At 42.4% G+C, this 24,790-nt stretch overlaps 1 protein-coding gene across 10 annotated transcripts in view; it reads left to right on the top strand.

Moving 5' to 3' along the window:
- Window positions 1–24,790, top strand: part of ADAMTSL1 (ADAMTS like 1) — a 690,570-nt gene that overhangs the window by 546,790 nt on the left and 118,990 nt on the right. For 8 of the 10 annotated variants that reach the window (XR_010588651.1, XM_065549471.1, XM_065549470.1 and 5 more), the window contains 4 exons: window positions 11,413–11,463; window positions 16,370–16,574; window positions 17,994–18,141; window positions 22,413–22,497. Coding sequence is in view for 9 of the 10 variants with exons in the window: in XM_065549471.1 (XP_065405543.1) it covers window positions 11,413–11,463; window positions 16,370–16,574; window positions 17,994–18,141; window positions 22,413–22,497 (489 nt within the window). In the remaining variant the exon portion in view is untranslated. Of the gene's footprint in view, window positions 1–11,412; window positions 11,464–16,369; window positions 16,575–17,993; window positions 18,142–22,412; window positions 22,502–24,790 lie in introns of those variants that run through there. The other 2 variants (XM_065549473.1, XM_065549469.1) reach the window with 2 other exon arrangements.

The raw sequence follows: 24,790 nt of genomic DNA, 5'->3' as shown, positions 1-24,790 counted from the left end.
ATGAACCACCCTCTCTCTTCCTTAGAGGTTGTTCCTCCAGCTCAGAGTTGAGGAGCAGCGTGGGGAAGCTTACACTGCCAAATCCTGTACTGTACCTGCTCTGTGGCAAAATTCAGGACTTCAGTTGCTGAGGTTTTCATGAATGCTAAATTCATAGCAGCCCTCTTTTAACTTTCCAAAACATTCAGATGATGAAGAGCTTTCAGCTGAAAAAAAACTTGATGGGAAGTTCAGGTGTCACCAATAGCCTCCTGATGGCTGCACAAAATGACTCCCTTTTCTAATGACCAGAGAATGGAATTTTATTCCTGTTTGAGAAAGGAAGTCTGTTTGGACTTGACTTAACTGGGTGTGCTGTGGACTTGCTTATATCTTTGAGGTGCTGTAAACTGAACAAACTGTTCCTTTCATAATTCAAAGGCATTCTTCAAAGCAGTGTTGATAACAAGAGTTTGAAAGGTTTTCACTTCACACACCGTTCCAGGTCACTGTTTAGTTCCTACCCCCACTGTTCCTACCCCAATTTCCAGCATTGAAGTTGCATCTAGATTCCAGCTTCCCAAGCTATCTCAGGTGACATTCACTGATGCACAGAACTCTCTCTATCTACTCCATGATCTTATACCATTCCTATCTCCTTTGTCTCTGAACCTATAGTCCTTTGAGTCATTTAAGCTCTACTTAAGCCTTTATTGCAAGGGTTCTCAACCTTTTTCTTTCTAAGCCCCCCCCCCTCCATATGATATTAAAACTCCACAGCCCACCTGTGCCACAACAACTGGTTTTCTGCATATAAAAGCCAGGGCCGGCATTAGGGGGTAGCAAGCAGGGCAATTGCTTGGGGCCCCACGCCACAGTGCCCCCGCGAAGCTACGTTGCTTGGGCTTGGGCTTTGGCTTCAGCCCCGGGTGGCAAGGCTCAGGGCCCTGGGCTTCAGCCCCATGCGGGCTTTGGCTTTCTGCCCTGGGCCCCAGTGAGTCTAATGCTGGCCCTGCTTGGAGGACCACCTGAAACCTGGTCACAGCCCCCCAGTGGGCCCCGGACCGCTGGTTGAGAACCACTGCTTTATTGGGTGGTTTCAGTGGTATGTACGGCTTTGTGCAGGTCCTCTTCACCAAGATGAATTCCACCTATAAGCCTTGTCTATACTGCAAAAAATATTCCATGTGACATGCCCCTGGCAGCTGGAGTACTTCATCAATTAAACCTGCTTAACTGACACTGGTAACAATGCCAGAAGTCACCTGAAGCCTTGACTCTATGGCTCCTACCAGAACTGGTGCTAATACTGGTGGGAATTTTTTGGAAGATTTTCTGGTTCAGACATGGCCTTCAACACCTGGAGACCTGAGGTCATTCCCAAACATAGCTTCAATGTTTAGCATTCCCAGCAAAATTGCAATAAACCATCGCCCTTTGGCATTCTGACGTATCATTTCTGTATGCGCATGTGCGTGTATGTAGTATACGTAATATTATTTGGCACAGTATCTGATAGGTACCAAGAAGCAAAATGAAACTTCAGTATTAAATAAAAATTGTTGTCCCTATTTTTTTTTTTAGTTTTAGTTGTTAACTTTTTAGCTATTCTAACAGCAGTAGCGTGTTACAAATCATAGCACATGAAAGCATTCCTAGTATGTCATGACCATTCAGATCAAGCCAGAGTACTTGGAAACCCATCAGAGAACAAGATCGCATGGACTTTATAGTCCACTTCACTCTGTGATGATTTGATTATGAAGGTCACTAGTATTTCTTCAACAACAATAGAAGACATTTGTGTGGTGACCTTTTGTGAATCTCATCAGAGAGGCAGCTAGTGTTTCAGTATCATGAATGAACACATACAATTAAAAAGCGGACTAAGATATTTTCTTAACTAATCATAAAGGTCTCTTTGGTTCATTACAAATTGGCAGTCAGTGCAGGAAATTGCCAACTGCCTTCCTTTTAGCTTGTCATCACCTCCTTTAAATGTATTTAATTTGATAGCAATTATGAGGCAACTACCGCAGTAAATCAGTATTCCTGTTTTCACTGCACTCTTTGTCAGAAGATAAATGAAATTAGAGTTCTGGCACATTTCTGAAGAGAAGGGGCCCTCTCTCTCTGATGCATGCAGTAGCAACAGTAAATCTGTGATTATGAGGTTCTGAGAGATGATAGTTCACTTATCCCTATTGCCCTCCATTGCAATGTACAATAAACTTTATTTTGAATAGTCTTCCATATAAAATGACTCCAAAATGCCTTGTAGTTACTGTACATAATTTAATTGCAGATTTTAACCAGAGAGAGGCAAAAAGATTATTTTGGATTCAATTTAGAAATAGATCAAGTCAATGAGATGATGAGACAAGGAAGCCTTTTCCAGATGGTAGGAGATGCAAAGAAGGTGGCTGTCACATCAATGCAGATGAAATTGTGTGTACTAGAGAAATGAGGCTGATATTATTTAAACGTAGGGAGTGGATAAATAACAGTGGGGAGACAAGCTCTGTCATACAAGGTAGAGTGAAGTGCATGGAATTATAAAAGTAAGGAGGGCAATTTCTAATTTATTCCTAAATGAATGCAGAGCCAGTGTAGCTGTCGGATGGTATTACTGAAATTGTTCATCCTTCTTTGTATTTGTGAGAAGGTGGACAGTAGGATGTACTGCACATGCTGCAGTCTTCATAGGTAGGATTTAGGAGCCAGAGGAGACTAACTGAATAGTAAAGGCAAGCGGATATGAAAGTATGGATGAGGATTTTAGTAAGCATGGAATTGAATTTGCGATATACTAGGTATGAGCAATGCAGTTGAGATGATAATATACGTGTCTGAAGGCAAAGGAAATATGGGAAGAGAATGAGGTTAGAGTCAAGGATGATACCAGAGTAGCGGCAAGTGGGTCATTAGAGTTGCACAGGAGGATGGATAAAATAGAATTGTGCTTGTGAATCCTCTGCTTGCCTGAAGAAGCAGTTTTCTGTTTTCTTTTGCGGACATGTAGGTAAAAACCGGAAATGCTGCATAGAGCTGAAGGAATCTGAAATGAAGCCACAAGATGATTTTGTTAGGACAGGCAGGGAGGGTGGGTTGGGAGGTGTTAAAAGCTATGTGCAGTTGAGTAACATCAGTGTAAAAGTGTTAATTAATGTTAAAGGACGAGATAAGATAAGGGAAACAAGGAGGGTGCCATCAGCAGCAGTTAATAAGCTACATGGCAGAGAACAGTTTCCATGCTAGTGTTAGCACCAAACTCAGATTTCTGTCTGTCCTAGAGCAAGATATGTTAAAGTTGATTGCAGGCTATTTTAATGAAGCACTTGTTGAGAATGAAACTCCAGCAAATATAGAAAGAAAGTTGACTGCTGGAATCGGCTATGTCTACACTAGCACTTTTGTCGGCATAACTTATGTTGCTCAGGGTGTGAAAAAACACCCCTCTGAGTGACATAAGTTACCCCGACAGAAGCACCAATGTGGACCGTGCTATGTTGGTGGGAGACACTTTCCTGCTGACACAGCTACTGGTGCTCGTTGGAGGTGGCTTAAGTATGTCGACGGGAGAGCTCCCTCCTATTGGCATAGAGCAGCTAGACGAGCAATCTTACAGTGACACAACCGAATAAGTGCAGCTATGCCACTGTAAGCTCGCTAGTATAGACCTGGCCGGTTCGCACTGGATATTCTGCTGTGGTTGTTTAGTGGAAGAAGATATCACAAATTTTAATCCCTATGTACATCAGACCTCATCTAAATCACTATGGAAAAGTTAGACTAGATGAAAATGTTGTTGATTTTGACATCTTCTGTTTTAATTGGTGGCACAGCATATTTTAAGGGGCTTTATTATATGTGCCACAGAAAGAAAAGTAACTTTTGTGCTTTTGCTGCTTCCCAATTTAAATTGACATTACCCATTCCAAGGCATCTAAACAAACTGCCAAGCCTAATCAGAACCCACAACATTACTCTGGGAACCCTTCTCTAAAAAACAAAACAAAACTGTTGTTTGCCACTTTTGATTAACCTCAGTTATGAGAGCTTCAAAAAGTCTGATACAGATTCTGGAATTGGTCTTCAGAAGTCTATAGCAATGTCATGTATAGTAAATGCTAGCAATGCGTTTCTGCAAGGAAAAATGAAAGAGATGCACCCCAGGGAGGTCGCTTTCATTTGTTACAATGACGAGACATTATAGCTCTAGATAGATGAGATGAGAATCCACCAATATCTAGGTATGAGACACTCTAGAATGCTGAGCCAGAGATGTGAGAAAAGCTGGCTTTCTCAAAAGGATCATCTGCAGTTTTTTATTATGAGTATTTAAGTAGCCACTGACAATCAGCTCAGTTTCATAAGTTCCTTAGAGAGCCGACAATGGCTTTTACCTGTCTAATGCACCTGGCAGATGTAAGGCACTGTCAACTTAATAAATAGAATATTACACTTGTGGCTTTTTGACACTGGTGAAGTGTAAGGCACTTGTCTTTTGGCTATATAGTTAGGGATTAAGCATGATGATCCAGATTCCAGAAATGGGAGTGCCTTTACTTTAGAAGTAGGTTGCTCACATACAGAAGTTTGAATTAAAAAGCCATTAGCACAGATATCTCCTAAGACTGGGGGGAATCAGTGGTGATCTCAGATAGTAATGTATGAAAATGCTTCACTTTTAAGGGTGAGTACTGTATCTGTTCTGCAGAACAAAACAATCACAGTGCAATTATCTCACAAAATCATGGTGTCATCGTCCTCACGATGTGACAATGCAGCAGCATCACACTGTGACTTAATGGCAGAATGCCTAACCTAAAATATGAGACTTTCTCATGGTGCATGGGACAGTGCAATGAAATCATGACTCTCCTGTGAATATTGGCCTCTATAGTAACTCTAGTTTTATATGGCAGCATTTTTACAGCCTTTTCAGGTGCAGATCACTAGTGGAGGTGTGACATAAGAATGGCCATACTGAGTCAGACCAAAGGTCCATCTAGCTCAGAATCCTGTCTTCTGACAGTGGCCAATGCCAGGTGCCCCAGAGGGAATGAACAGAACAGGTAATCATCAAGTGATCCATTCCCTGTCACCCATTCCCAACTTCTGGCAAACAGAGGCTAGGGACACCATTCCTGCCCAGGGCCGGCTCCAGGCACCAGCCCACCAAGCTTGTGCTTGGGGCGGCACCTGGAGGGGGGCGGTGCGGTGCTCTGGCTCCAGCCGCCGGGGAGAGCGGGGCCACGGCCGGGGCTCGCCGCCCTCCCCCCGGCGTTCTGGCTGCCGGGGACAGCGGAGCCGCGGCGGGCTCACCGCCCTCCCCCCAGTGCTCTGGCCGCCGGGGACAGCGGAGCCCCGGCTGGGGCTCGTCGCCTTCCCCCCCGGTGCTCTGGCCGCCGGGGACAGCGGAGCCGCGGCGGGCTCGCCGCCCTCCCCTCGGCGCTCTGGCCACCGGGGAGAGCGGAGCCCCAACCGGGACTCGCCGCCCTCCCCCTGGTGCTGCCGGGGAGAGCGGAGCCCGGCTGGGGCTTGCTGCCCTCCCCCCGGGGCTCCGGCCGCCCTCCCCTGCCGCGCTGGGGGGGGGGGGGCGGCCGGAGGCTTTTTTGCCTGGGGCGGCAAAAAAGCCAGAGCCGGCCCTGTTCCTGCCCATCCTGGCTAACAGCCATTGATAGACCTATCCTCCATGAACTTATCTAGTACCGGTAACCTGGGGATTGGATTGAGACTCTCTAGTTTCTCTACTTCTGTCTCCAATTAGCCCAATGTGATTTGGAGGTGAGGGCAGAAAGGCTTGCAGAGATTGGGGGAGAGAAGTGGGGATGAGGGATCTGCAGGATTCCTGTCTTCTGTGCAGAAGTGCCCTCCAATGCTCTTTAGCTAGAAGGCTGAAACCAGGGAGAGTTCCTTTTAAGCCCCCAACCTGACTTCTCTTCAAGCAGCTGATCAGGCCAAGTTTTTCTTCTTTGCTCCCTTTGGAGCTCACAGATAGTCCAGATGCACCAAGAGATCCTGCCCTTGCCTCCTGCATAGATCCTTCCAGTAATCAGTGCTGTGGAAACTGCCAGCATTCCTGCCAGTAGTCCTGGTTAGGTGACAACAGACCCAATTGGAGCCCATCACAAAGAAGTCATGTACACACTATCCTGAGATTGTGAGGAAGACAGCTGCTTTGCAGTCCCCTTCTCTATTTCCTGCTGGTTGCTGCTCCCAGCTCCAACCCTCTGCACCTGTGCTCAGCTCAACAGGTGGCAGATCTGGGAGCCAGATGCATGTAGTGAAGTGGGGAAGAGGCCACTAACAAGCCAGGAGAGGAGCCTGCACTCTCTGTGTCAGTGTCTCCAGGGCAGATGGGCTGAGCTATGGGAGGAAGCCATTTGAGGAGTTGAGTTAAGCCACAAGGAATGGAGGGGGGGACCAGGGAGCTATAGGAGAAGAAAGGGGCAAACACTATTTTCAAGGGATTGCACTAAACATCAGCCAGAAATTTGGGACAACTGGGGGGTTGATGTGCATGCTGGTGAGTTTGCAATGATTTTTCTCTCCATGCTTCACTCACTTCCTAAGAAGAAAACACCCCTGTAATTCACCCGCAAGCCAGAAGAACTGTTTATTGGCTGGGGACCTAGCAGACCCCAGAGTTCCTGATTATTAGGAGAATTGACCCTGGCCACATTTTTCATAGTGGGAGGGATCTAGGAGCGACAGTGAAGAAAAATTGGTGGGGAGAGGAATCTGGGGGAGAGAACTTGGAGAGGGGGATTAAGAAGTGGTGGTTTCACAGAGGGGCAAGGAAGGGGAAGAATAAGAGTCACAAATGGACAGCAAAATCATTAAAAATGAGAAAAGGCAGGGAATGGGGAAGAGGTGGGATGCAGCAATTGCTCTAGGTACATGTGGGGCCCAGGTGCAGATCCACCACAAAGCGGGGCTTCAGCCCCTAAAAGATTCTCTGATTTAAACCAATAATAGGCATCCATTTAGACAGACGAAAGACCATCATTAGCCTCTGGTCCTTAGCATTAGCAATGCTCCACTGTCTCCATAGGTGTAAATTTCCCCCCGCGGGCATAGTCAAAGCCACTTCCACATGAGCCCTTGATGCAGAGGGCAACAGATCAGAGGCAAGAGGGGGTATGGCCAGGACAGGCTTGTGTCCCAGATATTCTATGTCCCTGAGGTCTGCTTTAACGAGCACCCAGGGGCTGTTCAAGCCCCTGCTCATCATGAACTGGGGGAGAGGCAAACTGCCTGCCCTGCATCCCTGTGTCGGCACCTGCACTGACATGGGGCTGAATAAGGCCCCAAGTGTCTAGAAGGTAGATTAATCACTTGGAGGTGCAGTGGTGCTTTTCCATACAATTGAACAGCAGCAGCTTCTAGGACCAACTTTCTGGCCTTAACAGTGAAAAGGGGCATTCTAGGTAAATAGCCGGCCTTCGTAGTGCACCCAGTCTTGGCATGTTTCATTCCCAAGGCAGCTGGGCAGATGCACTCAAAGAGCAAACCTGCCAGGTTCCATGTAGAAATAAAGCAAAACTGCAGTGTGAACGAAGCAACTTGTCAAGTGAGAGAAGACATAATTTACATGTTAGAGAGAGGACAGCCTTCTAAAATCTAGTCCATGCCCATGCCCCTGCCGGAGTAGGATTGTGCCATGTGGTGCATGAAAAGTCCCATTTGTTACTCCCACCGCAGCCTTATTAAACAAGTTTTTCTCTCTCTCTCTTCCCCCACCACCTACCCCCATATATAAGAAGTCCAAAGTATTATTAAATGTCACCTAAACATTTTGGGCCCAGCCCCCGAGTCTAGTTGAGCTGTGCTTAGTGCAGAAACTAGGGGTGAGGAATGGTGGGTCAAGACACTTTTCCATTTGACCAAAATGGACCCCAGTATATCTTAGTGCAGCTTGGGGGCTGCTTTAAATTATACTGGCTGCAGCAGTCCCCTGGAGACTTCTCTGCATCTGATGCACATTTTACTCTGTCTCCGCCCCTCTCACTTGCTCCTTATGCCCAAAATGGGGAGCAGGTGGCACAGAGCTAGTTATGCCAGCTTCACACCACCTAGGGATTCCATTACATCAGAGGAATATCCAGCTGCCCTCCTAGAGCAGCTCTGCATCCCCTTGGCATGGTCAGAGTACCACAAAGTGAACAGAGCCAGGGTCCATGATCTGGCTGTAGATCTCTTCCATCATTAATTTCAATGATGCTACAATTGATTAATAAGAGTTTTAAAAACCCAGAAATACCTTTTGCTGAGTCAGAAACCAGACAATTCAGAACTGTAGAGAAGATCTTTAAGTAAATGTATTTTTTTGTGAATCGCTTTTGTTTGTTTTGATTGGTAGCAACAGGTACATTGTGTAAACTGGCTAGCTAGGATGCAGTTATGTTACAGTAATCATCTTGTATTGTTTTGTGTCTTTTGGGACAGTGGTTCTCAACCTTTCCTGACTACTGTACCCCTTTCAGGAGTCTGAAGCCTGAGCCCCACCACCTGGGGCTAAAGCATGTAACTTAGTTTCTCTGGGCCCCTGGACAATTGCTCTACTTGCCACCCCTTAATGCTGGCCCTGCACTTGCGACCCCCTCCATAAACCCATCCTGCAAGCCCCCCCAGGGTCCTGACCTTTGTGTACTCCGAGGGGTATGCATACCCCTGTTTGAGAACCGGTTTTAGGATATGTCTACACTGCAGTCAGAGATGTGACTACAGCACCTGTAGATATATCTGAGCTAGCTTTGATCCTTAGCAGTGAAGTTGCTGTACAAACTAGCCACTCCAGTACACATCCAGGCAGTGGGCTCCTTCAGCTCGTGGTGCCTCATCTTCACTGCTATTGTATTCACGCTGGCTAAATCAAAGCTAGCTGGGGGTGTGTGTGTGTGCGTGTGTGTGCATACTGCAGTCACACCATAGATTGCAGGGTGGACATACCCTTAGGTAGTTTTTGCGTTGGGTGGGGGGGGATTTAGTCAGCATATAACAATGGCAAAGCAAAGTCATTGTAGTAAAAGTTGTTAAAGGAATAGGATAAATATGTTCTGCTTTGAAAAATCTGCTTGGGGGTTAGTTCAATAAATTTTTCAGCTTCTCTCTGGCACTTTTGCTGCAGAATTTATTATATGGTATTATAGTCCCTTGACAATATTTCCCAAATACACAGTGATTGAATAAACAATATGATACAAATTACATGTGAATGAAAATACAAACTGTGGCCCCAAAATGCTTTACAATGTCAAATACTCTGTACATCCCGAATAAGAGTGTTGTTTGGCCCTTCTGTAGTGCTTTACAAACATTAACTAATTAATCCTCACAACAGCCCTGGGGTGGCAGTGTGTAACCTCGAGAGTCAGTCTCCTGACTAACTGTTCAAACCGGGTTTTATTAGAAGAAAAACTTATTAAAAAGTTTTAATTATTTACTGCAAAGAGTTACAAATTAGGATTTGAAACCCATTTGGCTCTCAAACAATGTAGCCTCATTGGCAATGTAATTGCTTCAATTCTGGACGTGCTGTTAATCTTTTCCTGTATGTTTCTCAGCAGGTTGAGGAGCTGGAGTGAGCTAACAACTTTTGATTGGAGCAGCACTAGTAGAGGGATGGGGGAGGAGGGTGTACTTTGCAAGAGCATTACAAAATGTCCATTATATTTAAAATATTACCAAGAGCTTCCCAAATCAGTACCCCTCTCTCTGTTCAGTCAGAACAAAACTGGAATGATTTGCTTACTGAACAAACTTTAATTGATCCATCCTTCCCTTTCCAAACCTACCCAAATCTTGGAACTCTCTCAGATTTTAAGTCGATGGGGAGGCATGGACTCCTCTCAGTGTGTGCACACACAACTGCTGTCATGTCAGAGAGTTGTTAACCTGACAGAGAGCAGTCCAGTTCTCATCACACACACTTTAGTGGCTTCAGCATCTTCTAATGCATTAGCTGGAAAATTCCATCACACTGACCTGGCTGTGACTCCTCACTGTGGAAATACAGTGGGATCTATTCTCCCATTGTGGAGGAATTATCCACATAAACACTCTGCCCATCAAAAGGAGAACAGAACTCTTTAGCCTGAACATGCCAAGACCCTTTTTAACTCTTGGAGAATGTCTCTTCAGTACATTGCACTGAGGATGAAGAATACTAGTTCTCAATTCTTTATTCTTACCCATTCCCCAAACAGATGCCCTCATCCGCTTTCACCCAACCTCTCTCAGCTATCGAAGCCTCTCTAAAATCATCCAAGCCTTGGCCTCTACATCCAGATACTTCATTCCAATGTGACTTACTTCAGCTCTTCCACAAGCTCCTACTTCAAGCCTCTGGCAGGTTCCCAGCCTGACAAAATGATAACGGGTGGTATATGGGTGACATTGGGAACACTGACCAAGGATCAATGAGAGCTTGCAGTGGCAGGGAGGGAGTCACTCTGGGCAAGAAGTTCATCAAACCCCATTACCCCACCAAAACTTAAAATCCTGGGCTAACCAAATAGGACCCCTCTAGTTAGACCTTCCTGCTCTCACCTCCCACCCAAGTGGCCATTCCTAGGTGCTGTCCACCTTTTAACTAATCAACTTCATAAATTTTCACATATTACATGGTATTCTCAGTTTTACATATTTTGATTTACATAAGTGCCTATCGCAGTCTTTAGACACACAAACAATATTGAATCAGACAAGAATGCCATAAACTCCTCAAAGAACAAGCGCTAAACAACAACAAAAAATGCAACAGCTCAGTCTTCCTCACTCCACACAAACACTTCTTCCAAAAAGGCCAAGTAAATAAATGAACCCTGAAGAGGAACATAATTGAGTTTCTTTGGATTGGAGAGATGTGAGTCTCAGTGTCAGGGACCCGGAATGGAAAATGCCCTTAGTTACGCATCACAAGTTCCTGTAAATCCAGTGGACTGTTTCATCTGCAGGGCAGAAACAACCATGTAATTGTTAAGTAAGGGGCTGATCCAAAGCCCACTGAAGTCAATGGAAGTCTTTTCATTGGCTTCTATGGACTTTGAATCAAGCTCTAAATATATGTTTTCAGAGTACGAATAAAAATGATCCCTCATGGCATGTAATTACTTTGTAAGTGAAGAGAGAATTTATGTGTTTATTAGTGTCATTTGTAACAGTGGAACCAGTGGGGGGTAGCTTACTAAGAAGCAGAGGGTTAATTAGTATGCTAAGTGGTTAACTTGTAGAACAACTTGTGAACTGCGAGAATTACTCTGGAAAGGTTTCTTACATTTTGTTTTCAAAACGTTAGCAATGTGGGTAGAATATTTTGACAGTTTTTTAATACCATGTAAAAACAATTGTATAATGTAATCATTTAGTGTTTGTTTTATTGTGTGTACCTTCTACTCAGAGGGTTGGCATTATTGTTCCTAACAGTGATGGATACAAGCAGATCATGCCCTATGACCTCTACCATCCCCTTCCTCGGTATGTAAAACAATCAACCAGACGCTAGGATTAGCAAATAAGTTTACTGCTTTTTTCCTGCATTGCTGCTTTTCTGTAGAACTAAGACAATTGATGCTGCCTGCCCCTTGTTCTGAACTCTCCTATGGAATAATCATGAGTTGCTCAAGCGCTAAACTTGTTGCTATAAAGACTATTGAAGCAGAGCTAAAATTACATCAAAGTAAGTTGAAGCAGTAATTCAGTCTGATTGTCTACTGGATATCTATCTCTCTATGTCCCTCCCTCCACCCCCAGCCCTTCCATGAATCGTACCTAAACCACTGGCTTTATGGCTAACTAACTGTTCAACTTTTCCCCCACAAAAGTATCTAGCATATGCCATAGTGTATTATATTGCTATGAAAGTAGAACTCCAGATTCTGTAGTTTCATTTTGTGTATTAAATTCTGTTTTAAAAAAGTCACAAGTTTATTAATTGTGAAGGGTTTTATTTTTTACAATGAATAGTGTTCAAAGGCCCAGTCCTGCAAACATTTCCACGCAAGTAACTTTTCTTTACATATGTTTGCACCCAGCTTGCCTTTCATGGGTAAATGTACTCACATGAGTTTGCAGGATCAAGCTGGGATGTAAATCTACAGCACTATAGCTTGCCACGCACTAACTGGCTGGGTGGACCCTGCTACCATCTACTAAAAGTAAGCGCACTATGGAATTTTTAGTGTGCTGTAGCAAGTTCCACACAGCAGTTAGTGTGCAGCAAGCTAGAGCAGCATAAATTTACACCTCGGCTTGCGATGAACTAACACTCCGTTAAAAATATGGCCAATGCAAGAGAGTTCTGACATATCCTATTAATTACCTTATGGTTAAGAATGTCTTTAAAGCATGAGGGGGTGCTTGAAAAATCTCATGTTATTAGCTGTGTTTCTGTGTGTCATTAGAAACCTGGAACATACATGAACAGGAAATATAAGTCTGTTACATTGGTGATTGTATTAATAATAAAGTAAGAGTAAGAGCGCTAACAAAGGTGCTCTCCCAGTTGAAGCAAGCCCATCAATAACCAGAATCTGCACTGTCTTGAGGCAATAGCTTGAAATAGTATTGCTTTTCTGCTTTGTTTCCTGCTGTTAGTTTATTATGTCATTGGGCCTCCTAGCACTAAAGGCACCTGCTAGCCATTGTGTTAATCTCACCACGCTGAGAAAGTGATCCTTCCCCAACCACAGTGAGTCCTAGCATAGGTACCACAGAGCTTTGCTATAGTGTGTGAACAAAGGCAGTGCATTCAGATTTGAAATATGGTATAGGACCACACAACAGACCTCCCAGTTGAGAGTAGGAGGACAGGGAGGAAAACAGCTCTTGCTTGCATTTGTGGCTGCCGCTCACATTGTCACCACTGACCTATCATTTGTATAATTTATATTTATATGCCAAATGCCTGTCTTTCTCACCTTCTAGTAATGTTAGATACATATTTTGGGTGGGTTAGGGATTTTTTTCCCATGCCTGCATGTTTACATATGATTACACAGAGTTAATATATTGGTCATTTACCTCACTATACATATTCTTATAAAATATATATATATATACTTCCAGTTCCTCATTTCTGGAAACCTCTTTTCTCTTTCCTATAAAACAAAAACCCACCACCCTCAAAACTTTACAAAAGATTTTAAAATGGGTGTAAAGGACAATCATTAATAAGATCTGAGGGTCTTGGGGTAAAAAAAGTATTTTGTCTTAATTATGAACAAAATTCTTGAACATTGACAGAGAGAAAGAGACCGAATTTTATAGATCACAGGATGAACCAGCAACACTCAACAGTGGAAGGACTGTATTTGAGCAAAAAGCATCCTGAACCTGGCAGCTAGACAGAGGTTTTCTAACAGTTGTAGAAAATCCAGAATAAAGGACTGACATGCCCTGAAGTATTTGCCTTTCAGCAACACAAAAAGAAAGAAAATATCAGTCCATGGGAAATGATCAAAGGCCCGAAGCAGTGCTTCTCAGCTTTTCTGGGCTTTGGTCTCAACCTATAACAATCCCTTTAGATCCACTATTCCAACCCCACCACCATTCTATACATGGGTGGTATCATTTCCCTCCCCCCAAATCCACATATGGATTGGAACCCTCTGTGCATGGATCAGGGTCAGACACCTCCTTAGCATCACCACTCCCACTCCAGATGTGACAGGTCTAGAATCTGTTTGGGGAAGGAATGGGCTGAGGTTAAAGGAACTAGAGGGAGGATTTGGGGAGACTTGAGGCAGGGCCAGGATCAGGGGGATGCAAATTGTCTTGTCTCTAGACCTATAGAGCTTACAGCCCCAGGCCATATTGTCTTGTCTGTGTAGCCTAGTCACTGCAAGGCTGGTTAGCACCAAGTGGAGTAGGTAGCAAGGCTCCACTGGATCTGAAAGGTTGGAAGCAGGTTGGGATGAGATCTGGGAGGGAATCCTTGCAGGCACTTCCCTCTGCCATGCTTTTTATCACAGAGCGAGGATGATGTGGTCCATTGCATGTAATACACTCTTGTGGTACCAGAGTCCTCATTGGGCACTACTTTCTTCCCAAATTCTTGGTAGTTGGTAATCCTCCCTGAGTCTCAGGTGACTGTGACCCCTCTGCTTTGAGAGCCATGATCCCAGAAACTCTTTCAAAAATTTTATATTGGTATAGTGCCTGAGGGCCGAATTCTTGCTCTCCCCCACCCCCCGCCCCGTTTCTGCTGCTTTGTAGTGTTGAGGTAGCACAAAGCAGCTGGAAAGTTGCTGTAAAAGGGCAGATTTGGATTCCCATGGAAAGTCCCAGGGTATCAGACTCCAACATCACACTTTTATGTATGGAAAAGTTATTGTAGGTAATTATTACAGGCTTTTTTAATGTTTATTAGTTCCAATTTTAGGCCTGTCTAGGTGGGCTCAAACAGAACTCTGGCTCTACAGGGGGAGCATTATTGGAAAGACTCCCTAGCAAAATATTTTAAAACTAAGTTCTAAAAATACCTTTTCTTTAACTTCTGTAGCAGTTGCAGAATAGAAGGTGTGGTGTAAAAGTTTTATTGGCACTCCTTTGAGATGAACTACATAACGGATCGATGGCTTTGCCACTGGTAAACAATGTGGCCATTTCACATTGTTGTCAATATACAACACAATACAATCAGCCATTAGCTAGTGTGTGTGCAGATATACATACATTAGAGCTGGTCAGAAAAAGGTAAGTGTAGTTGGTGAAACATTTGAGAAGAATTGAAAATTTTTAATCCTGTCTGAATTTTTCCATGATTTTTTTCATTTGTTTTTAATTAAAATATTGATTTTGTTTTGATTGGGGAGCACCACACTTTCTTTTTTTATTGCTTATTTTTTTATCTCCTGGAATAAAGAATGGGGGGGGAGATTTTAGTTTTTCCTAAAAATGAAATTTTTGTTTTTGTTTGTCAAAAAAACAGACATTTTTTGTTTTGTTTTTGCAAAAACTTTCATTTTAATTGAAAAGGCATTTTCTCCAGGAAAAATGTTTCACTGAATACTGTTGACTAGCTCTAATATATATTCACTGTGTAGGAATCACCAGTCTGGATTAGACCCAGGGCCCATTTAGTCTTTGATCCTATGTGTGACAATGGCTAATACAACTGCTTCAAGAGAAGCAACATTACTCTGTGCGTATTCTGCGTACACACACACATTGTTTATGCATATATACAATATATATATTTTTCTGAAATCTGTGTATATGTGTGTGTATATATATAGACATTCTCATAAAGCAGCCAGAGCACACACATTTCACTGTTTTTTCTCAACAAAATGTCACTTGTTATATAATCAAATTAAAATGTTCTTCTCATTACCTCAATAGCAGTCAGACAAAAACAACAGTGTTTCCCAAACTAACCAGTCTTTCTCTAATAGTCACTAACCATATCAGTGTAACGCTAGCTATAGTTCTATCCGCTGTTCTCACACACTTCATCACACACTCATTTTATTCTCCTGAGAAAATTGCTTCTATCTTTGTTTTCCCCTCACCCCTCACAGCTCAGGATGGCATTGCCCTTTCCCCTTGCAATGCAAAGAAGGACATCAACTTCATAGCACACTGAGGTCTGGTCTGTACTAGAAAATTAAGTGGGTTCAATTATGTCAGTCAGGGGTGTAAAGGAATTCACACCCCTGAGCAGAGACGTAAAGCCGACCTAAGTCCCCATTTAGGCAGTGCTAGGTTAAAAGTGGGGAGGGATATGTCAGTGGTTTGAGCACTGCCCCGCTAAACCCAGGGTTGTGAGTTCAATCCTTGAGAGGGCTATTTGGGGATTTAGTTGGGGATTGGTACTGCTTTGAGCAGGGGGTTGGACTAGATGACCTCCTGAGGTCCCTTCCAACCCTGATATTCTATGATTCTATGATCTATGAACAGAAACTTTCTTCTCTGCCCTGGCTACCACCTCTCGGGGAGGAGGATTACCTACACCAAGGGGAGAATCCCTCCCATCAGCATAGGTAGTAAGTACACTACAGCTGTGCCGCTGTAACGTTTTAAGTGTAGACATGCCCTGAGCTTTCAACAATTTGGAACTTGGGTCTCTCAATATGTGGCACATAGTGCCAAGATATAATAGTCTCCCTAATTAACATAAGTTAAATTCTCTGTGGTAATAACCTGGACTACTGGGTGTGGGAGAGAAGGGAACATCTTGTAAGTTAAATACTAATGGCAAGAAAACTTTTAAAGGCGCCAGATGTAAGAGTGCTTGGTTGTTCGGGCCATACATATAAATGACCAAGTTTTGCTCATAATAATAATCTTTAAAAAAAAAAAAAGACCGCAAGGAAAGTTCAAGCATTTGGGGTTTTTTTTACCCCTTCATTGATGCCTTTTTTTTTTTTTTAATTTGCAGATGGGAGAGTACTCCATGGACAGCCTGCTCCTCCTCGTGTGGAGGGGGCATTCAGAGCCGCACAGTCTCTTGTGTGGAGGAGGACATTCAGGGGCACATCAGCCCTGTGGAAGAGTGGAAGTGCATGTACACACCAAAGATGCCCATTGTCCAGCCCTGCAACATATTTGACTGCCCCAAATGGCTGGCCCAGGAGTGGTCTCCGGTACACAGTTCTTTGTTGGATTTTGTTGTTGTTGTTGTTTGTATTTAAACCAGGCATTGGGAACAAATCTTCTGTTTTGTTAATGTGTGTGAGTAGGGCTTTGGAGCTGTGCTCCGGCTCAGCTCCAGGCAAAAACCTGCAGCTCCACTGCTCTGGAGCTGCTCCGTGCTCTACTCCAAAGCCCTGTGTGTGAGAATGTAGTAGAATAAGAATGTTCACTAAGCTTATTTACCTTGTGGAATTTTCAGATCTTTCTGCTTCAAGCAATGGCATTTATCCTACTACAGAGTGAATACTCAGGATTTATAACATTAGCTGAGGAGAATGATGGAAGAGCAAATCAGATCACTCATGTTAAATAATGATCAGATATAAATGATGAAGTAGAAACATATATGTACATGCAGAGAGATGCAAGCTGTTCATGGACACTTTCTAATTCACATTTATCTCGTACTCTTTGTCCACAAGTCAAATATCCTGGACTGCCGCTCTGCAGTCTGAAATATAAGCAGCCATGCAAGCATAGTCATGAGAGTCTTTGCTCTATAATCACTGTTTAGTACCACAGTCGCTACCTACTTGTCTAGCCCTGACTCACCTCTTTTTCTTTAAGACTTGTGCTGAAGGCACAAGACTGGAGGAAAACGAGGTCTGGGTCCTATCCCAACAGGTCTGAGCTTAGTCAAGTCATTTATCCTCTTTATGCCGGAGTTTCCTCACCTATAAAACTGACTTTAAAAACTTACCTACTGTATCAAAATGTGAGGCATGGTAGATTATTATCTATAAAGTGCTTGGTGATTTTCAGATTAAAGATTGCAGATATGTGCAAAGCATTATTATTACTCTCTGCTCTCTCCTGTTTGGTTGGTGCTTGCGGCTTCAGAAACCCACTATCCTGGGGAAAATGACGTGCCATATAAAAGAATTCAACTTGAGAAAATGCATGGAGTTTAAAGCCCAAATAGTTTCCCACTCTATACACTCTGTTCCCATGTTCCAAAATACTTTGTTGTTACACCCATTAACCCATAAACTCCAGTGCCTTGTCCAAGCAGAGCAGAAGTGGCCACAGATGAAACTGACAAGGTGTTAGTGAATACATCCAGTAGGAGACTGATGGCCACAGGCCAAGTGACCAATGCTGAGGGAGTTAGTAGAGTGACACTGCGAGAGAAATCCAGCAGCTGAATCTCTAAACCAAACAATTGTGCAGAACAGAAAGGAATGTTTGTCAACTTTATCCCTAACCAGTATCAAACAAGTAATCTATGGGCCAATATGGGCTGTTTCTGATCCAAATTTTGCCCTCTAATGCTGTTACATTATTACTGTGTACTCCATTTTTCTCACAGGGTGTGGTGGGTTTTTTTGTTTTGTTTTTTTTAATTGCTACTTTTTCTTTTCTTCTTTCAGTGCACTGTGACATGTGGCCAGGGGCTGAGATACCGTGTGGTTCTCTGCATTGATCACAGAGGGATGCATACAGGAGGCTGCAGCCCTAAAACAAAGCCTCATATAAAAGAAGAATGCATTGTACCCACTCCTTGCTACAAACCCAAAGGTAAAAAGGCAGATGAAGCTTTACAGCTCTGCCACACTGTTTTTTGCTTGTTGGCTACAAGTTCCCAAGTCTGTCTGAATGCAGTAATTCATGACTTTCTATCGAGAGACACTGCCATTGCTGTACCAGTTTGGATGTAAGTGGTGGGGTTTGAAATGCTGGCAACCTGTAGATCTTTCAAAACAAAATAGATCTTAGTACTGTCAGCTGGTGATCCACCAACCTAGAAAAAAATCCAAATTCAGCCCTGATGTAGGTGGGTGCAACTTCACTGACTACATCAGGGCTAAAGTTGGCCCATAGTGCTTTATTAAAGGGAAACAAAAATGTTTAAAGTGACTGGTTTAAACTTACCTATAAGTTTAAACAGCCTTCAGGCAAATCAGCAGCTTTAACTAAGCTAAAAGCAAGCCCTGTATGTCCCATGGAGAAGCTTCTATTACTAGCCAGGCCGCAAGATTGTATAGACTTGAAAATCACAACAGTTTTATGTGTAGAGAACCCCTCGCTGCTGCAGAATTGAATAGTCCCTGTCTTGAGCCTCAGACAGTAAGTGACATTGAGAGGAATTCCCCACTTTGGTTGAGGGGAGGAGGAAATGTTGCTGAGCCATGTTGATTTCTAAAAGGCAGCTATTTGAAGCTGCTCATGGGGTTGGAATGTAAGAGTAAATCTTGGGGTAAATGGAGTAATGGGCAGGGGGCAGGTGCAGCAGTCAACGGTGCTTGATAAATTATCACATGGTTCTACAATTTTATTTATATAGATATATATATACCTCCACATGGATATACCCTTCTCGTGTGTGTGGTGTGAGTTTATTTTTAATGGAAATTTTCCTGGCTAAAATACGATAAATGTGATCTTCACTTCTCTGAGTTGGAGGCTCCAGACCCAACATGAGCCACTCATGAATAAAAGTAAAATAATTTTGTAAATCACTACGGATAATACACATTAAGGGCACTTGAATGGTTGAAATCCAATAAAAGTGGCCTATAACTTTTTAGCGACAGCAAATGAAAAGGAGAAAGTTGGAATTTTTATTTCCATACCCAGTGGCCCATGATAAGTGAGAGCATCAAATGCCATGATGAGACCTCTGCTGGTGGGGCTCCTATAGAACCCCATCCACATGGCAAAGCTACTTTTCTGATCCAGTATTCTATTCTATCTTGTTCTATGTAGATTCTTATGCCAACCTCATCAAGATAATATCTGAGTGCCTTCCAGTAGCGCTTTAAGTGATATAACCAACATCTGTGACACGTAGTTCATTCTTTCTCTTATTAGCTCCCCAGAGGGGAGAAATGTGCATGCAGTGTAGCAGTTTGGTTTGGTAGAGTTTGGTTTGGGAGTGAGGAGGGGTTGGTGTGATTTTAAAAATACACTCTGCTGTCCTTTCCAGGTCAAATGCCTCCTCTTTCACAGTTGCCCTTTCAAGTGCCAGTGGTACAGTTTCCTGCCTCATGCACTTGCAGGGCTGAATCTTGCTAGAAATCTATCCAAAAAGAGGTGATTTGCTTAATAAATTTAGAGTTATAAATTACAGTTGAACGAGTCAATACCAGTGGCAAAGTATGCATCTGCTAGTCAACACTTCAACAAAGCCTGGCATTGCATTCTGAAGATGGATTACCACAGGGTAAAAAATCCGTGATTATGGCTGGTCAAGATTATAAGAAAAAAATACAAAGCAAGTCTTTATCTTAATACACGTCTGCTAAATAAAAATGAAGGGTATGCAGTTGCTGTAACTTATCCCACCCTTAGCTCATTAAAGCTCTTAGGTGCCTCATAATGTACTGGAGAATCCTAGAGAAAATTTAAGATATCCCTAACTTAAATAGTGATTTGTGGTTTTTAATGATAGGAAGGACCACTGTGCTCATATATCAGAGGGGTAGCCGTGGTAGTCTGTATCCACAAAACCAACGAGGAGTCCAGTAGCACCTTAAAGACTAACAGTTTTATTTGGGCATAAACTTTTGTGGGTAAAAAAACCCACTTCTTCAGTGGCTCTGCATGCCATGCATCTGAAGAAGTGGGTTTTTTACCCACGAAAGCTTATGCCCAAATAAATCTGTTAGACTTTAACGTGCCACTGGACTCCTCGTTGGTTTTGTGTTCATATAGTTGTCCTCCTGCACAACACAGGGCATAGAGTTTAAGAGTTTGTACTAGGCTAAAAACATGAATCTATTGTAAAAGCAGGGGGCTTTTCTTTTATCTCCAAAGTCTTGGTTTCTTCACTAAATTACTTTAGAAATTGGTTTTGTTTCGTTATTTGTAACAAGTTATTTAATAAAAGTGAACATCTCTAATACGGAAGTGTGTTTTACAGTTCAGTTTATTGGAATTGATTTGACCTGCTTTTCCCCACCAACATATAACACTGCTCCCCACACCCCCAAAAAGGGAAGGTTAAAATAAAAGTCACTGTGCAGTCAGCTGTGTAGGAAAGCACAAACTGCTTTTTACAAGATTTTGCATTCAACAAGGAAAGCAAAAGAGTAAGATCTGGCTTTCCAAAGCTCATAAAAATAAGCTGTATGGTATATAAATAAAAATATCTCTTACATATTTTGGATAGCAAATGCGGTAAACTAAGAGCTGTGCTGGCACATATTCATCCTTAAATGTCACTAATAAATATATCAGAGTAGAAGCCTGGCCTGCTATTTCTGGAAGTGAAGGCATAATAACTGTTACTGCACCCTTTCTTCCCAGCCACTGGTTTACTCCCAAAAAACTTTGTATTGCTCAGCTGAAGCTGCAGTAGCTGTGAAATCAAATGGCAAGTTATGATCCCTGTACTTTGCTAATGGTGCTACTGACAGTTTCAGTAGTTTGCATGTTTATGTAAAAATTCCAATGTTGTATGCACCAGTTTCCTGAAAATTTTCATATATTTGGGGTGAAATTAATCCTCTGGAGCAGGCCAGCGCAAGGTGTGTCTGCCACTTAAACCCAAAAGGCTCAAATGGGACTCAGGTGGTACATAGAGCCTGCACTGGTTCTCTGTATAGGGCTGAGTACCACTCTTTGTGTGTTTATCAGTTTTTTTTCTAATCCTGACCCAAACTACTCAGAAGAAATGCAGAGCTGATTTCACAGAAATTGTGCCAAATTTGCTCTCCCTTTAGATCACTGTAAAACCAGAACAGCTCCATTGACTTCAGTGCAGACACTCTGAATTCACACTGCTGTGAAAGTAGAATTTGGCTCATAAAGTGGACTTTTTCTTCCCCAAATCAACTTATGTGCAGATCTTGGAGAATAAAAAGCATCTGTACTGTTTTCTATCAAAAATGACAGAAAAAATATCCAACTCATTTTTTAAAATCCACATAGCTGATGAACTGATAAGCTTACAGTCAGAGAACATCACTGAACTATTTCACTCTAGTTTCTCTGTTTCTTGCAGTATCACTCATCAGATGTGGATTTTCTTCAGTCATAATCTATCAAAAGTGAATTTAATGTACTTTATGAGGCTGTAAAATTTAAGGATACACACAGGGCCAATGCAAGGTTGGTGAAGGTCTGTTGTAGAGTCAGCAACAATGTTACTATGGAGATTGCTCTCCCCTCTCTCCCCCCCGTTAAGTCTTTTGGGGTGCGGTCTTCACAAGGGTTTATGTATTACTTAGGCCCCTAATAAGCCTTATTTTGAGGGTTTACATGAGGTTAATTCATGCTTAGGCCTGGGCTACCCCCCCCCCCCCACAAAAGTTACTTGAGCAGATGAATTTGGTGCACTGCAATTTCCAATTATTTGTCTCCATGTGGTAAGTACAGTTATTGGCAGTGCAGTTATTGTGCAAATACAAAACTCAAAGCCAAAACAACCATCATGAATATTGTAGGTCTGCAGTGTAGATGAAAACCTGATTCTCTCCATAGATGTTAGAAGAGTTTTTGAAAAATACTTTGCTAAAGTGCCCATCTGTGTAGACCACTTGGCTTGCCTCTAAAATGGCATTTAATTTGCCATTCTAGCATTATAAAAACAAACTCTCTTTCTTCATAGAAACTCTGTATTTCTTTATAGACTGTATATTCTGCACCATAGTGGAGTCTCTCTCTCTCTCTCTCTCTCTCTCTCTCTCTCTCTCTCCCCCTGGCCCCCTTCTGTGCTGCTCAGAATGCATGTGTACATCCATACACACAAGAACATTACAGAAATGCAGATATAGTCACTTACAGAAACAAAGCAGTGTGCATAGCTATACAGTTTTTGTTTTCATGTGCCTGTGTATGTTCTCTAGAGAAACTTCCTGTGGAAGCTAAACTGCCATGGTACAAGCAGGCACAAGAGCTGGAAGAAGGAGCAATGGTGTCTGAAGAACCATCGTAAGTCTTAAAACATAATTTGTTGAAAACACGCTATGGTAAGATCAGGATTCAGGGCCTGCCTTAAAATAATACTCTACCCTGAATTGTATTTGGTTCTTTCATTAAGATATAAGGGCCTTATTCAAATCCTGATGAAGTTAATGGGCTTTAGTGGAAGTTATGTCAGGCTCTAGATAAAAGATGGAGAAATTGAGTACAGGAGTATGGTGTACGTTGGAGATTGACTGACTGAATTCAGGCAAACTTATAATCATGATGTCTTTTATTTAAGGGCATTTAAAATAATACTGTGTGGAAAGTCTGTCTATCTATGGTACTTGTATGGCCCTCATTACCATGCTATCTGAGCATCTCGCAGTCTTTCTTTATCCTCACGACATCCCTGTGAGGTCAAGCAGCACTATTATCCCTGTTTTACAGGTAGAGAACTCAGGCACAGAGAGCTTAAGTGACTTACCCAAGGTCAGAGAGGAAGTCAGTGGCACAGCAGGGACTTGAGCCCAGGTCTCCCAAGCTAATGCCTTAACCACTGGAGCATCCTTCCTCTCAAGTAGACACAACACAGTAGTTTCGGGGAAAGTACAGCTGGACCAATGACCAGCATCACTTTAAAACAAGTGGTGTTCAATCACATGCTTTACAGATTCTACAGTCCTTTCACATGCAAACTCCCTCTTGATTTCAGTGGGAGCTCTGTGTGGAAAGGCTGGGGGATTGGCACTGCAAGCTAGTGAAATGACGTAGCAGAGAAAAATACAGAAGCAGCCAGCAAGGGCTTTTTTCTCAAGGGCTAATGCACTGGTAGCAAGTGAAATGAATTACCATAAGCAGAAAATAAATCAGAAAACTCTACAACCTTAGGGTTTAACCCAATCCTGTCACCCCTACAGGGGTTCTTCCCCTCAGTCTTCCGAGCATCTGGTTTATAGTTCTTCCCCATAGTGCCTATACAAAGTTGATCTTGATTAACACCTTGTTCCCCATTGACCAGGTAGTATCCCTGTATCATGCGGCAGGCACGTTTGGATAGCAGATTGGGCTACATCCTTAAGTTAAAAGTCGGAACACAGGGTTTCCTGAAGGAATGTCCTTATGCCTTTTTTTCTAAATCTATGCATTTATTGCATTTGAAACCATACAGATATTTTTTTTCTATTCGTGTTTGTAATGCTCCTATGGAAAAATTAGCAGTGTAACTGAAGGAAAATATGCAGTTACAGCTAATGCTGCAAAATTAAAACAAAACATTCCACCAAGAACCTAAAAAGGGAGCTAAAAATGCTAAATACTTTCTCTTCAATTTAGTACCTGTATTCCTAGTAAAACCAGTAGGAGTTTTGATTGCACCAGGATTGCAGGAATCTGACCTTGATACAGCAAGTTAGAGTAAGGCACACAAAGTTAGAGCCACAATGAGAAATATGCTTCTGCCAGATGGAACTACTGCATACTGTATGTGCGGTATTTATTCACAGTAGGAATACCATAATAAATATGGGGTTATATGTGGTTTTAAAAACCATCAGAAACACACATTTACCACAGTTCCAATGTGGAGGAAAGGGGCGGGGAAAGGAAGCATGCTCATTATGGTATTTGTAATTTCTCTGAAGAAGTTTTGTGGCCCTGCTGAGAGTGCCTGCATTTATCCCATTACTTCCACCACAGCTTCCTTCTCATAGCAATGTAATTGTGCGAAAGATGTTTAATTTTCAATAAATTACAATCTGTTAGACAATCTGTTTATTGACAATTAAATATCTCTCTAGGACAATTGAATTGCTATGAAAAGGAAGCTTCTTTAGAGAAATTACAAATACATAATGAACATGTTGCATTTTTATTTTATTTTACATGGGAACAGTGGTAAATGTGTATTTATAATAATAAATTCTTTATAGTTTTAATCAGAATGGTGCAGTTAAACACATGGCTCTTTCCACTGTAACTACAGCCATCTATTAGGCTAATAAATGTTATCCTTCATGGAGTAAAATTGTAGTTCTGGCACAGTTAATCCAAACTGAAGTAGATTATAGCTGGAGCACTGGTATAACACAAAGGAAATGTATAATATTGTGCTCAAGACAATAATTATTTTTACCCCATCTCCCTGATATATAGATGAGTTCCAGCTGTAGACTATAATATGGTGACATGTATACTGCTTCCATAGTCTTATGTACTTCATATGTTCAGTTCATGCATAGAGAAGATCCAGAAAAACAAATGAACCTATTTGAATTTTTTTTAACTTGTGGAGCACAGTTGGTGTTTTCAGCTTTTATTT

This window comes from Chrysemys picta, chromosome 6, assembly GCF_011386835.1.
Source record: "Chrysemys picta bellii isolate R12L10 chromosome 6, ASM1138683v2, whole genome shotgun sequence".
Taxonomy (NCBI): domain Eukaryota; kingdom Metazoa; phylum Chordata; order Testudines; family Emydidae; genus Chrysemys; species Chrysemys picta.
Note: the sequence above shows the minus strand (reverse complement) of the source record. Positions and strands in the feature narration are given on the sequence as shown.